Raw genomic sequence first — 13,047 nt, forward strand, 5'->3', positions numbered from 1 at the left:
GATGTATAATACGAGTACCGTTAGCCAAACAACGTGGTTGCTAGGCAACACGTGTTTATCGTTTCTAATTTACAATGGCTTGAATTGACCTTTTTTATTATTATGTTAGCCATACACACTGCGGTGGAAGATGTACAAAGAAGAAGGAAGCTAATTAACCCTAACACAGATTAAGAATGCCTCTTGTTCAAGTTTTGAGTTTTGCTACCGTTTCAAATAAATCATTATTTTCCAAAGCTCCAAAATAAGTGGTAATACATAGGCTACATTTAGTAATGCAGAAATCACAACTTAGTAATTAAAATGTAGGTTGTAACTAGGCTAAGTTTATACGTACACACAGCTGGCTGCTGAAGTCTTCAAAAGGGTTCAATTCTGTCACACCCTAGTGTTGAAGTCTTTATTAATTTCGGTAACTTTTATCAATAGCCAGCAGTGGTGGATATTCAGATACTTTACAAAGTAGGCCTGCTAATACAACACTGCAATTATACTGTTACAAGTAAAAGCCATTAATTAAAAATGTTACTGAAGTAAAAGTAAGCGATTATACTGAGGAAGATGTTCTTAAATCACTCAAAGTAAAACTCAATACAGACATTTGTATACATGAAGAAATGACTAAAACGATCAAACTAGTTCTAGCAACTATTTGGTTAATTGACTAATCATTTCAGCTGTACTTATTTAAAATATATATGTTCTGTTTTCTGTGCAAAAAAAAAGTAACTAAAATTGTCAGATAAATGCAGTGCAGTAAAAAGTGGCATTAAAAGAAAAAGACTTACACGTATATAAATACCTCAAATTTACATGAGTTAATGTAGTTAGTTAATTTTACCACTGATAGGGTTTTACACTTAATTTTGACTTTTTTCAATCGTAATTCGTATTATGATCCAGTTTTAGATACAGAGGAAAACATATTCTGATTCGATTTCGCATCGGTCAAAATGCGTATTCCCATTTATAGTTAGTGTGGACGTTTTAGGGGGGCTTTTTTGGCAACAGCTGGCAAGCTTTATCAATACATTATGTGAAAATGTTTGATAAAATGTGTGCAGCAGCAATATCATTTATAATCGAGTCACAGAATGTGGTTTAACACCTATAAACCAATTAAATCGCGAAACGAAAGGAAACTCCTGTGTTCAATGTGCATTACCTCGTTGATTAAAAACGGTCTTCTATGCAGCTCTTGTGCGCCACCTATCGGTGCACATAATAATGACACGCACACTTTTTGTTCCTTTCATTTTTTTTATTACATTACAGATCTACTTTGTGGTACAGTATACAAAAAAAGTATTAAAAACATCTAAATGGCATGTTCAAAGGAAGTGCACAAAATTAAAAACAGACTTTCTGAAACTATTCGACACCAGTTATCAAAATGTCAGTTTAAAAAAAAAAAAAAAAAAAGGTTTTGCAATAAATAAATATAAATTACATGAGAATCATCAAGGTCAGGTAATTCATTAAGGCACATCTCACATCCCAAAATGTACCTTGCAAAAACAATATGGCAACTCCCTAAGGACAAAAACAAGCTTATTTGCCAGCATAAAAAGGGAGCAGCATTTCTCCTTTTAATAATCATCATAATCATAAAACATGTTCAGCATTTAACTACCCTGCCGCAGAAAAGTTTATATATTAAGCAACTTTACAGAGCATTGCCTGTCAATTCATGAAGTTTGTGATTGGTTACATTAATGCAAAAAAGAAAAAAGCAACCGTGTCAGTACAGTATTAATTTGAGACAGTATGCCGCATGGCTAAGACTTTGCAATTAACTGAGCAATATTTGTACATGATGTACATAATATCTTGGGACAATTATGAATTTTGATTAGGAAAATGTAACACATTGCTGGAATAATGGATGCTTTTCACAAGACAATTTGGTTGAATAAGGATCCATCACTTTATACTGTAATAGCGAGTGTGATAGACAACCTCAGAGCACTTCTCACATTCAAAATGTCTGCATAGTTTGAACTTTGACAATTGCTTCTGAAGATAAGTCACAGAAATGGCAATCACATTTCTTCTAACTTTAACCATAAAACACAAGTTTAGTTTCTGACCATTGCATGTCATTAGCAATCAAACAAATAAGGAATAATACAGCTTACTGATGCTGGAATTAAACATCTACCGTTCCCTGCAGTTTACACATATTTCTGCAGAGCATAGGCTAAAGCCTTGCACGCCATTACAGAAATATGTCTGACAAAATTAGATGTGAAAATGTGATAAAAACCCATCAACTGGCTTAGTGTAAAAGTACATGTTTTCAGCACCTTAGACAAACTTTTTTTTTTTTTTTTTTACAGAAGTCCTGTAATTTAAAAAGGTTCGAGTGTACCAAGAGTCAAAACACTGTATTTACAAAATCCATTTTTAAAATATTTGCTTTACAACATGCATTGTCATTTCATTGGAGGCTGTACAAAAGAAATAAATTAATTACTTTCGTCATTCAAAAAGGCGGAGGAATGTACTGCATGCATGGTCTAACCACATCTATCTGAGTCAATGTGCACCAACTGATGAACAAATCAAAATGGAGCGTTTCAAACTTGTAGCATGCTTAAGATGTGAAAGTTTCTGGGAGTTTGTGTGTTCTTAACTATATACACACATTAAAAGCTCATAGAACAGTTGTACTAATTATCCCTGGGCTAACCAACAGCCATTTGTGCACTACAAATCCTACAGACTCACGCAGTCGCACATATGAAGAAGAAAAAAAAAAAAAAAACAGATGAGACAAGACGTTGCAGCAACATGTTGAAGAGTTACTTCAACACACAAAAAAGCTGGTATTAGAATAGCTGGTGTGTTTCATATACACACACAATTACAATCAGACAAATTATATTAAAAAAAAAATATATATAGAACAGTCTTGATATGTATGAAAAGGTGACAATATTTACAAAGCATTCATCACTTAATACAAAATAACCAAAAACGGAGCCTCAACAAAATTTGCTTCCTCAGCCTATAAATAAACACTAATGCCCATAAGTTGTTGTTTTTTTTGTCTTTTACTTTCTATAAAAAGAAAAGAAAATCAACTCTATACAAAAGTTAAAAAATACCCATATAAAAAGGAACATTACATAGAAAAGAAACATCTAACTAACTGCTCTAATTGGGGGAGTGGAAATTAGGAGGTCTGCCACTGGAGACAAATCCTGGAGGATGCCATGGATAACCCTACAGGGGGATTCAACAAAAGCAATCACCAGGTTTCTTTCATGTCTTCTGGGAGTTGTGGAGGAAGCGCGTCTGGAAGGTGTGCAGCCACTTGTGTGGACGCCAGATTTTTGGAACTGCAGCAGGGTTTGAAGAGTCGAGGATCAATAATCACCTCTCCAAACCGCCCCTTATAGACGATCCCACAGCACACCTTTTGCCTAAAGGGGGGGAAAAAAGACGACCCTTTGAGTTATTTATCATATTAAAAAAGACACAAAATGGCTTAACAGATTTGTCTTGTCACATTGTCAAACACAAAGCTGTTCAATGAGAGCTTACCTTTTCCAGTATGAACGGTCCAGGAAAGAGAAGATGGTTGGAGTCGGGCGTCTCTGTTTGGACTCGATCTCTGAGCCATCATCTGACTGGTTGCTGTAACTGGGGGACTGCGCAGGAGACACACTGGAGGTTGTGCTGTGGGCATCAGAGTCTGCTAATAAAAGAAAATCACTACTTATTAAAAATCAAATTGATTGGTAAATTGCTGCTGACTATCATTAACTATAGTTTTAACAATTACTTTTCAACCTTTCAGGCACAAAAAGTGACAATGATGAGAACCCTCTTATGATGAGAAATGTTTAGCTTTTAATAAATACAAAAAGTAGGCAAACAAAAGTTTGGATTGAACTAGGGCCAATTATTTTCATTACAGATTAAAGCCCAGGCTGACATATTCAAACTGCTTGTTTTGTCGGTCAAACAGTCTAAAACGTGTTATATTTACCATCATAGAAACATCCACTTAAGAAAATCATATATTTACATTAGAGAGGCTGGAATTTACATTTTACATTTGCGCCCCCTTAAAACTGGCTATTTGTTTCATCCTTGATGCAAACCCCTAGACACTTGCAGTCACAGTGCGTGTCCTAACCCAAAAGAACCACAAGATGCTGCTAAAACAGTCATTTTTAATCTGACTGAGAAGACCACACCAAACCCAATATTGACAGATTGTGATATGTGATATTTTTATTTTAAGACAACAAATATTCCTTGTCTGGCTATTTCCAAAACTATTTATAATAGACAAAAAGTCTCTCAACACGTGCAAGTTATGGGCTAATATGTTTAAACAACTTACTTTGTCTCTTTAACTTGTGAAGCTTCTTTAGCTTGCTTTTCTTCTTCCCATCACTGTTCTTGATCTTCTTGGGTTTTGTCATCTTGAAGCCTGGCCCAGCTCTGGCATCCACCACCTGAGTCAGGTCAGGCAAAACATTGGGTCAATTTAAAGCCAAAAACGTGATAATCGGACAAGTTTGAGTCTCACGACTGTAAGCAAACATCACTTACATGGTTCCAGTTTTTCTTGGAGCCATTAGGTAGCTTCTTCCACCTCTTCACTAGCAACACACAGGCATTGCAAATGTCTCCAACACGATCTTCTGACAGCCTTTAAATAAAATGAAAGAAGTGTCATTGTTAAAATTGAGCACCCTGATGCATTAATTCGATATTCTATTCATAGACACTCAAGCAGAAACAAACAATTCAAATAATGCAAACGCAAATTTATGAATGAATGAATGAGAGCTTTTACCCAAAACAGAGTCCGAAAGTCTCTTCATATCGACTGCTGTCTGTGAAGCGTGAACTGGACGACTTGGTCTTGCAGATGCAACAGCCGTCGTTACTCCGGTAGATCTTTGACTTGTGAAAGCCAAACATAGTCAGTTTGTTTTTCGGTTATGGCAAAAATCTGAAAAAGTTAAACAAAAGATCGGTAATTGCCCCTGTAATATCTCCGTGGATGTCTGCAGGCAGTTGTCGTTTCTACTACTGAAAAGGGGGCGGTTCCTACACTCATACATATAACAAGCACACTCTTAATCTATAATGTTAACATATATCCTGTATGAAACTGACATTTCGGGTACACATTTACTGTGCACAAACAAATTAAAAAGCATTTGGGTAAAGAACAACATCCAAGCATATTAAAAATGAATTTAAAGCAAAGTCGCGGGAACACCAAAATAACAAAAAAAAGTCTACACTAACGTTGCAATTGAATGTTATTGATCGTGTTAAATAAACAAAACATTAGCTCAAACTATATTCAATTTGATGCGATAGCAGTAGCTGCATGGTCCCAAACTTCCCACACACACCGCACGGTAAACGTTGCACACCCACAACATAGCGTTTTACTATCGTCAACTGGAGTTTATGGTACTTTTCTGAACTACGGCCATTATATTGTACACTTTTTCAATTTGTCAGCCAAAAGAACATTAAAATAGTCGATGTAATATATTGTTCAGCTGAGGATTTGTTTGCAACCCGAAACAAAAAGCGGGCAGCAGCGCTTTTTGAAGTGAAGAAACAAAAAGCTACCGAGCTATTCGCTGAATTATGTGTAACTCGCCTAGTCTTAATAACACACAATTACCAACATTTTGTAATTCGTGTGTGTCTTCAATATTTTAATAAAATACAAAAAAGTTGCGATGAACCCATCCTTCCCTTTAAATTCAAACTTTTGCCGGCTAGAGCGCCAAATACGGTTCATTGTTGTTAGCTGTTAGCATGCTAGCTAGCCGACTTTGCTACCATTACCACGCCACGCTCTCGTTCACTTCCACCTTATCCTATTGTCGGTTAGTCTTTAGACATTTAGCTAAACACGCTCACGTCAGGTTATAACTACATTACATTACCATCAGTCTCTGTACACATAACACATCAGTACAATTCTACAAATGTAATTTCTGCACAAGAAATAAAAATGCACTTACTGAACAAAAACTTTGAATCTTCGCCGTATTCTTTTCACGCACTGCGCATGCTCTTACTACAACTGCATACAGCTGTCTATTAGAATATCATTAGCATGAATGAAAGGGCCGAGCGTACAATGACCATATAAGGAGTGCAGCCGTTGAGTTTGAACCTTGATTCAACCAATCGCTGCTGTCCTCGCGTACTCTTCACAAGATATGAATGATGGGAAGCGTAGTAAACGAGCGGGAGATATTTGTGCCGTCACAGTTGTTAGCGGCCTTCTTTTAAACTCAAAGTCCCATAAGCCATCGGGCCCAAAGCTTTAAAAAAAACAGCTATTTGACATGGCGCGAACGAGTTTGTTTACATTTTCTCAGCTGAGAAAGCACATTCAGCAGCGCTAATACTGTTATTTCACTACTGTGTTTCTTTTCAACCGATTTATTTGACACAAAACTGTTTTTAAATATGGGATATTGTGCTTTTAGAGCAAAACCTGACCAATAAACAGTTTAGATTAGAATTAGGGTTTCCATTTATAATTATTTTCATTATCAATTCAACTGCACATTAACTCTATAAAAAATAAAAATATAAAAAAAATACAGGACATTTTTTAACTACATTTTCACAGATGAGAAAGCACATATATTAGATGACATAACTATTCATGAAAGAATGGTTGACTCTTATACAATTTAATCCACTTTACTGCATATCAGATGCTTTATTCTTAATATATTTTTACACTGTACACTGTTGCTCACTTAGTAAACACTACATTACACAGCTATGTCAATAAATGTACAACAGTATTGGAAAACAAAAATATATATCTCCCAAGATGTTCATGTGTGGGTCGTACACAGACCAGTACAACACAGTCATTCCAGACGTTGTTGGCACAGAAAATAAGTCCTTCACATATTAAATCTCTTGTTCTGCACAGTTCAAAGTATGGCCAGTAACACCTCAAGACACCCCGGTATGGAGTTTGTAGGGGGTTGAATTTTCTGTTGTGGATATTGCATAGCAAGAAACCATGATGACAAAATCCGGAGCGGGGAAAGAGCTGTCCTTTTTGCTCCTCAAATGAGAAGCAGGAGATCATCCTTTATCACGAGGAGTCGACACAGATCATCACACTGTTTTTAAATCAGAGAAGAGGGCAGATGTAGTGTAAGAGCTGAGATGATGGTGGGGGAAAGGGCTGTTTGGAGGTATTTACATGAAGGCTTTCATTGTGATCCACTTTGCACAGAAAGCTGGGTCAAGCATGTCTTGGAGGAGTTGTGTCTGGGACACAACAAACCAAAAGACTTGGGGGATTTTCCTTTATCCAACTGAATAAACTGTCCATCACTGGATACAGGGTTAAGCCAGACAGTCTTATAATCATGCAAGAAGGATAATTTTCTCTGCTGAAGATTTTCCATGTAAAACATCTGCACACGAGTACATTTCTCAGGGAAAGATCAAATGTAACAGCCGATTTATTTCTATGCAAGTGAATCATTTTCTATACTACAAACCCCCTGTCATACACATACTTATAAAGCATACTTCTACATCATTTGCTTTAAGCTCTGCATAATGACATTGGAATTCGAGTTGACAAAAGAGCAAGCAACTTGACTGATTTAACAAAATAATACTGTTTTTCTCTGAAAATATATTAACAGTTTTGATCCTCACTTTCCCTTAAATATAGCCATTGTCAGCAGTTCACGATAACAATGAAAATATTTAGCTTTCAATAAAACATTATACCACAAGTAGGTCATCATCAATAATGTGAAAATTATGGTTCATAATAGAAAACATATTTTTAACATCTAATGTCACCATCATCGAGGATAAAAATAACAACATATCTTGAAAGGCTCATTGCACTTAATATATGGCAAATGTAACAGTAGCTTTAATATAAGCCAGAAAATGTTGTTTGTTCAAGTCTTTTCCTGCATATAAAAGGTTCAGTTATTATTTTAAGTGGTCCCCAGTGATCGCTCTGGTCAGGTACAACTGGTGGGAAGTTGGTTTTGTTTTTTAGATACCAACACCTTTGACAAGCGAAGCCTCCAGGGTGATGTTGAACTCCTGCAGAGTCTGTAGTACTCTAATTAGAGAGTTTACCAAAGAGCGGTCCTTCATCAGTGCGACGTCTTCGTACATTTGAGCGGTGATTGGACAGTCTGCGAGCAGAGCGATCCAGTGGTGCAGCAAATGGTCCCTGAGAGAAGAAGACATATGTGGATTCAACATAACAGATACACACTAAAGACTGTCAGGAGTTACTGCATGTAGCAACTTTCCAATGAAAACTATTTAAAACCAGGGCAGTGTGAAAGCTCATTTCAAAGACAAACCACATTGAACTGTAGTTAAAGATCTCTTCTTCTACAAAGGCTTGTTGAAAATGTGTAGCACTGCAATTAACGATTTTTTTCATGACTGATTCATCTGTAGTTTTTAAAGTATTTTTTTCTTCATCAAAATTGATGGCAATTCATTTTCTATCTATTGCATATTTGTTTAATAAACTAATTACTGCAGTCGTAAATAGAAAGGGTAAAATCACTGCATCAATACGCACTCAATGACAGAAACATCCACTCTTCAACAGGGAGGAAGAACAAAAAGAAACCAACAAAGTATCTAATCCTTAAAGGAGAGATACTTTTCATTTGACTCCTTGCAGTGCAGGTTGAAGGGTCGGAGCGGAGCATCTTCAACTGTCAGGGATTCAGTGATGTAACCAAAGACATTTCATCAGGAAGGATTGATTTGTGTCCTGGGAGCTAAAGCTTGATTTATGGTTGTGCGCTAAGGGGTACGACGTAGATACAGAGACAATACACGTAGCTTAGCCGATGTGTCTATACTCACCATTCCAACCTGCTACCTAAAAGTCCCCAAGTCTTAAGTATGCTGGGGAGGGGAACTCCACAGCCTAAATCTGGGGTTTACTATACATGTTTCATCTCATCCACTCTGAAGATTGATCTTCCTTTAACAAATGTTTATAATGTTCCCTACATCTAAATATGAGTCTGCCAGCCTACCTTGCACCCAGACAGACAAGCATCTGGAACTTCCCGTCCTTGCCGATGTTTCTGGAGGTGTTATTTATGGCGCGCATGAAGCGGCAGAAGTGGCGCACTCTGGTCTGCCAGTTTTCATCTGGAGTCACCTCTCGCTGCTCTGCACTTTCAAAGTACACTTGTGACTTTTCTGTTAAAGCAAAAACAAAATAATTAAAAGACAAATCAGTTACACAGTAATAAGAAGGAATAATTGAGTGTTTGAAAGTCAAAACACTTATGTTATGGATGGAATATCCCTTTAAGGGCTAAAGTAATACAAGGGATTTATGATATCAAGTCTTTACCCAAGAAGTCCCAGATGAAAACGTTCTTAAAGAGTCGGGGTGATTTGAAACTGTGCTGGAAAACTTGCTCCAGAGCCCAGACGAGGCCGTACTCCCCACAGAGGAGAAGGGTCAGACTGCCCCTCTATTTAGAGCAAAAACATCAGGGACATGCATGTAGTTAGAACTGAACATACAGTTGGTTGTTTTGTCAAAAATTACAATTATATGGAGCACTTTCTAGATACAATTCCTAATAGCTTCTCAGATCCAGTCATGTCCATTGAAATAACACCTTCCCTACACTGTTCAGTATTGTAAAGAGGTGGAGTAAAGAAGCGTGAAGGGGATTTCCCTGTAAAAATGTTTGACTACACAATGAATAAATTGCAAAACATATAATGAACAGTTAAGTAACAATAGGTATCTTCTTTGAATCATAATCAACACCCCATGTGCTTTAATAAGTAATAATTATCAGTCTTGGAGATTTATATTAGTGCTTCATAACAGAACAAATCATCAAGTATAGTGTCACCTTCTGAAAACCAGCAAGAAGTTTCCTTTAATATGTTTAAACAATGAGATGTACACCACATAGCCCACAGTAACTGAGGGGCTGTGGGACCACCAGAGCAGAAAGCTGCTTCTCTTCATTTGTAATGAATAATAGAACTACATGTTGGGGCTCGTCTAGACTGCAGTCTCTCACCTCCTTCTCTGGCTTGTGGAAGTGCTTCACGATACCATTGATGGCCTCTCCCACTCCCTCCTGGATCTGACCTGTGTTTAACTCTGCATGAGAAGAAAAAAGGCAAACAAAGATGCTGTGAGAGAAAAAAGGTATTAAGAACAAGGCATCAAGCATTAGTGAACAGAAAGAAGAAGTGGACACACTATTGTCCCATGCTTCTAAAGGTTCAATGTGTAAGATATGCCAGAATTTAAACTTAAGACATTAAAACAATTAACTAACATTATGAGTGTGAAGAGCTAACAGTGTTGACGTTATGTCAAAGACGTAGACGAGATATCTACTGAAATTAGCACGCTAACTGACAGTGCCGCTCCGTCCGGTCTGTAATATCACTTGTTCCTCTAGAGGAGATGGTGAGTCACTGTAGTGTCAGTCTGCCCTCAGACCAGAGGGAGAAGAAGTATAACTGTCTGACTCACTTGTAAATATTCCAGCCATGTTCCGTGTTTAATAGTTTGTTTATTGGATTAGATTTAAAGTGGCAGAAACGAGAAAACTACCCGCACCACCTCGCTTCGTCCTCACAGCTGCCAGGAGGCTGTTTCACAGACGGAGGCGGCTGGGCCGACCTCTCTCCTCCCCCGGCGGGCTGCTCTCCTGGCTGCGCCGCCACCGGGAAGATGAGATTAAAAAGGCGTTGTTTTCTAGTTTCTGCCACTTTGGAACAAGCGTAATGTTACACGGACTGCATCCCCCGGTTAACATTAGTGCCCCAGTAAGATTATAAGACAGCAGTGTTTTCTGACCGGCTCTCAGAGTTTTAGCAGTTTGGTCGAATTTTGGTATTCTTGCCCACTGACTGACTGATAGGCTTTACACAGGAGTAAATGCAATACACAATATACATTAGAATACAATAGATATGCCAAACTACTACAACTGAAATATAAACATTTGAGATTGTATGGACCCTAGTTTAGAGGTGAAATAATGCCCCATATTTCTTTGGAGCAGGTGGATCAGAACTACACATTGAACCTTTAAGATAACAGTTGAATCTCAACTTGAATACACGTTTCCCCCCTCAGCTAGAATATATCCAAAAGACTTTAGGAGGTTATATTATAGTTGTGAAGTTGAGTTACTTACTTGGTTTGCTGTTTGGAGAGATGGTAACAAACCTCCTCATCATCCCTGGCGACTGCTGCATCGGGGGGGTGCGGCACATCCTTTCATCATTCTCCGTGCTCGGGGTCATCAGCTCTCCCACCAGGATTCTCTCCAGACTGCCGTCATCCACGCCCTTCCCCAACCACCGACCACACGGAAACCTGCACATCAAACGTTCATTTTGAGGAACTGTGAGGTCAAAACACTATCACAGAAGGTGAAAGTCTTTCAGAAGACGCTTACTTGTAAGTGTGCCCCGTTATCTCGTTGCGGACAACAACGCACTCCACAAGCCACTTTGCGTAGAGCCCCGAGTTATCGTGACCCATCTGCACTGTGGTGAGCTTGCCCAGGTTCTGACACTGAGAGAGAGAGAGAGAGAGAGAGAGAAGCATGGTGACGACAAACACCCAAAACAAACACTTTATTCACAAACACAAGCCATGAGCTCATATTGTTGATTAAAGAATTATTCTGGGGTTTTTATTTTTACAACTTATTTTCATAGTTTTCATTTTGATCAATCATTTGTTGTCCAACAGGAAAGCCAGATGGTCACAAAGGTTTTTCACAACTTTACCAAGCTTCTTTGGTAGAGAAAACAACAGTGCACAGTCACATTATTTCCCATCTGCCTGTTGTAAACATGCGATACAGTTTCAGGGCTCGACAGTAGCGGTTACCAGGTTGCCATTGGCAACCATTCTGCACATGCGTTGGTGCACAGGCATCTGTTTTAGAGACAATGGCAAAGCAAATTAAGTTGTTTGACTGTGGGGTTTTGTTTGGCTACTGTAATAAAGCTTTTATTCTTTAAGTCACATTAACGTATAACTGCATAGTTTCTTAATTACTCAAAATATAAGGAGAGTAAAAGCAGCGACTGCATTTTGAGTTTTGGTAACCAAAAGTTGAAGCCTGGTTGCCAGTCAATTATAAAAGTTAGTGTTGAGCCCTGATTTTACCAACGTCTAAGACCAACTGTGACCGCAATGAGGTATTAATGTGGACATTTCAGGTCCGCTCACTTTCAGTTTTACCTCCAAATTAAGTGGTTTCGATAATCTGGCTCGACAGTTAGCTCGTTTACAACCCGTCTGATCTTTTAAGCCCTCGTGTTTCTTGCTCCGTTAGACTTCTTCGTAGTAATATCCATGTGTGTTTTTCTGATCGTACCACTTCCCGTGGAGAGTTATAATAACCAACAGAAATTATGGCTGAAACTACAAAATGAAGACCCAAGTTATAATAAAGTGGAGTTATCCTTTGTCCAAGAATTTGCACCAACCTCAAAAGTGATCTCTAAAGTATTTCTGGGGACCTGCAGGACTCCGGTCTCTGCCAGCTCACCGGAAACACACACCCAAGGGTTGGCCGTGAACATGGAGCCTCCCAGCTTCTTACTGGAAACAACTACAACGTGGTAGGGGATCACTGGGAGACAGAGAGGAGAGAGATGTCATGAGTAAACTGGTGGTTTATTGACGGCGTTGTCGGGCTGTTTGGCACGAGAACAGCACTCACTGATGGTCGTAAAGACGTTGGTGAAGCAGAAGTAATCCACAGCATTAAAGGACAGGAGGTGGTAGAGAAACTGCTCCTTCTCATCATCACAGCGGAGGAAGGCGTATCGCTTGTATAGTTTTCTAAATAGGAAGATTGAGAAAAGTGTTAAAACAAATATTAATACTTGATGAAAGGATCTCCATCTTTTCTAAAATAGTTAAGTTGCCCAATATTCCTCAACAATGTCAGCAGCCTGACAGACGATAAAAAACTATTTTGGATAACAAAGTGAGCACTGCTTGTT

At 38.3% G+C, this 13,047-nt stretch overlaps 2 protein-coding genes across 4 annotated transcripts in view; both read right to left on the reverse strand.

Moving 5' to 3' along the window:
* Positions 1-2,102: 2,102 nt before the first annotated feature.
* Positions 2,103-6,128, reverse strand: sinhcafl (SIN3-HDAC complex associated factor, like). Of its 3 annotated transcripts, none has more exons than XM_029455150.1 (6): positions 6,015-6,128; positions 4,817-4,975; positions 4,570-4,669; positions 4,358-4,472; positions 3,550-3,700; positions 2,103-3,428 (listed from the first exon to the last, which is right to left on the reverse strand). In XM_029455150.1, the coding sequence occupies exons 2-6, from the start codon at positions 4,942-4,944 to the stop codon at positions 3,254-3,256; spliced, it is 669 nt and encodes a 222-aa protein (XP_029311010.1). In that variant the 5' UTR covers positions 4,945-4,975; positions 6,015-6,128; the 3' UTR covers positions 2,103-3,253. The 3 variants fall into 3 exon arrangements, with proteins under 3 accessions (XP_029311010.1, XP_029310995.1, XP_029311001.1); XM_029455135.1 differs by having other exon boundaries at positions 3,550-3,703; XM_029455141.1 differs by lacking the exon at positions 6,015-6,128 and adding an exon at positions 5,743-5,838 and having other exon boundaries at positions 3,550-3,703.
* A 574-nt stretch (positions 6,129-6,702) lies between these two features.
* dennd5a (DENN/MADD domain containing 5A) overlaps positions 6,703-13,047 on the reverse strand; it is a 33,834-nt gene continuing 27,489 nt past the window's right edge. The window contains 8 exon segments of the mRNA XM_029457979.1: positions 6,703-8,233; positions 9,066-9,234; positions 9,392-9,515; positions 10,083-10,165; positions 11,217-11,398; positions 11,481-11,599; positions 12,526-12,671; positions 12,762-12,883. Of these exon segments, the coding sequence (XP_029313839.1) occupies positions 8,050-8,233; positions 9,066-9,234; positions 9,392-9,515; positions 10,083-10,165; positions 11,217-11,398; positions 11,481-11,599; positions 12,526-12,671; positions 12,762-12,883 (1,129 nt within the window). The 3' untranslated portion in view covers positions 6,703-8,049.

This window comes from Cottoperca gobio, chromosome 3 (genome assembly GCF_900634415.1).
Source record: "Cottoperca gobio chromosome 3, fCotGob3.1, whole genome shotgun sequence".
Lineage (NCBI taxonomy): Eukaryota > Metazoa > Chordata > Actinopteri > Perciformes > Bovichtidae > Cottoperca > Cottoperca gobio.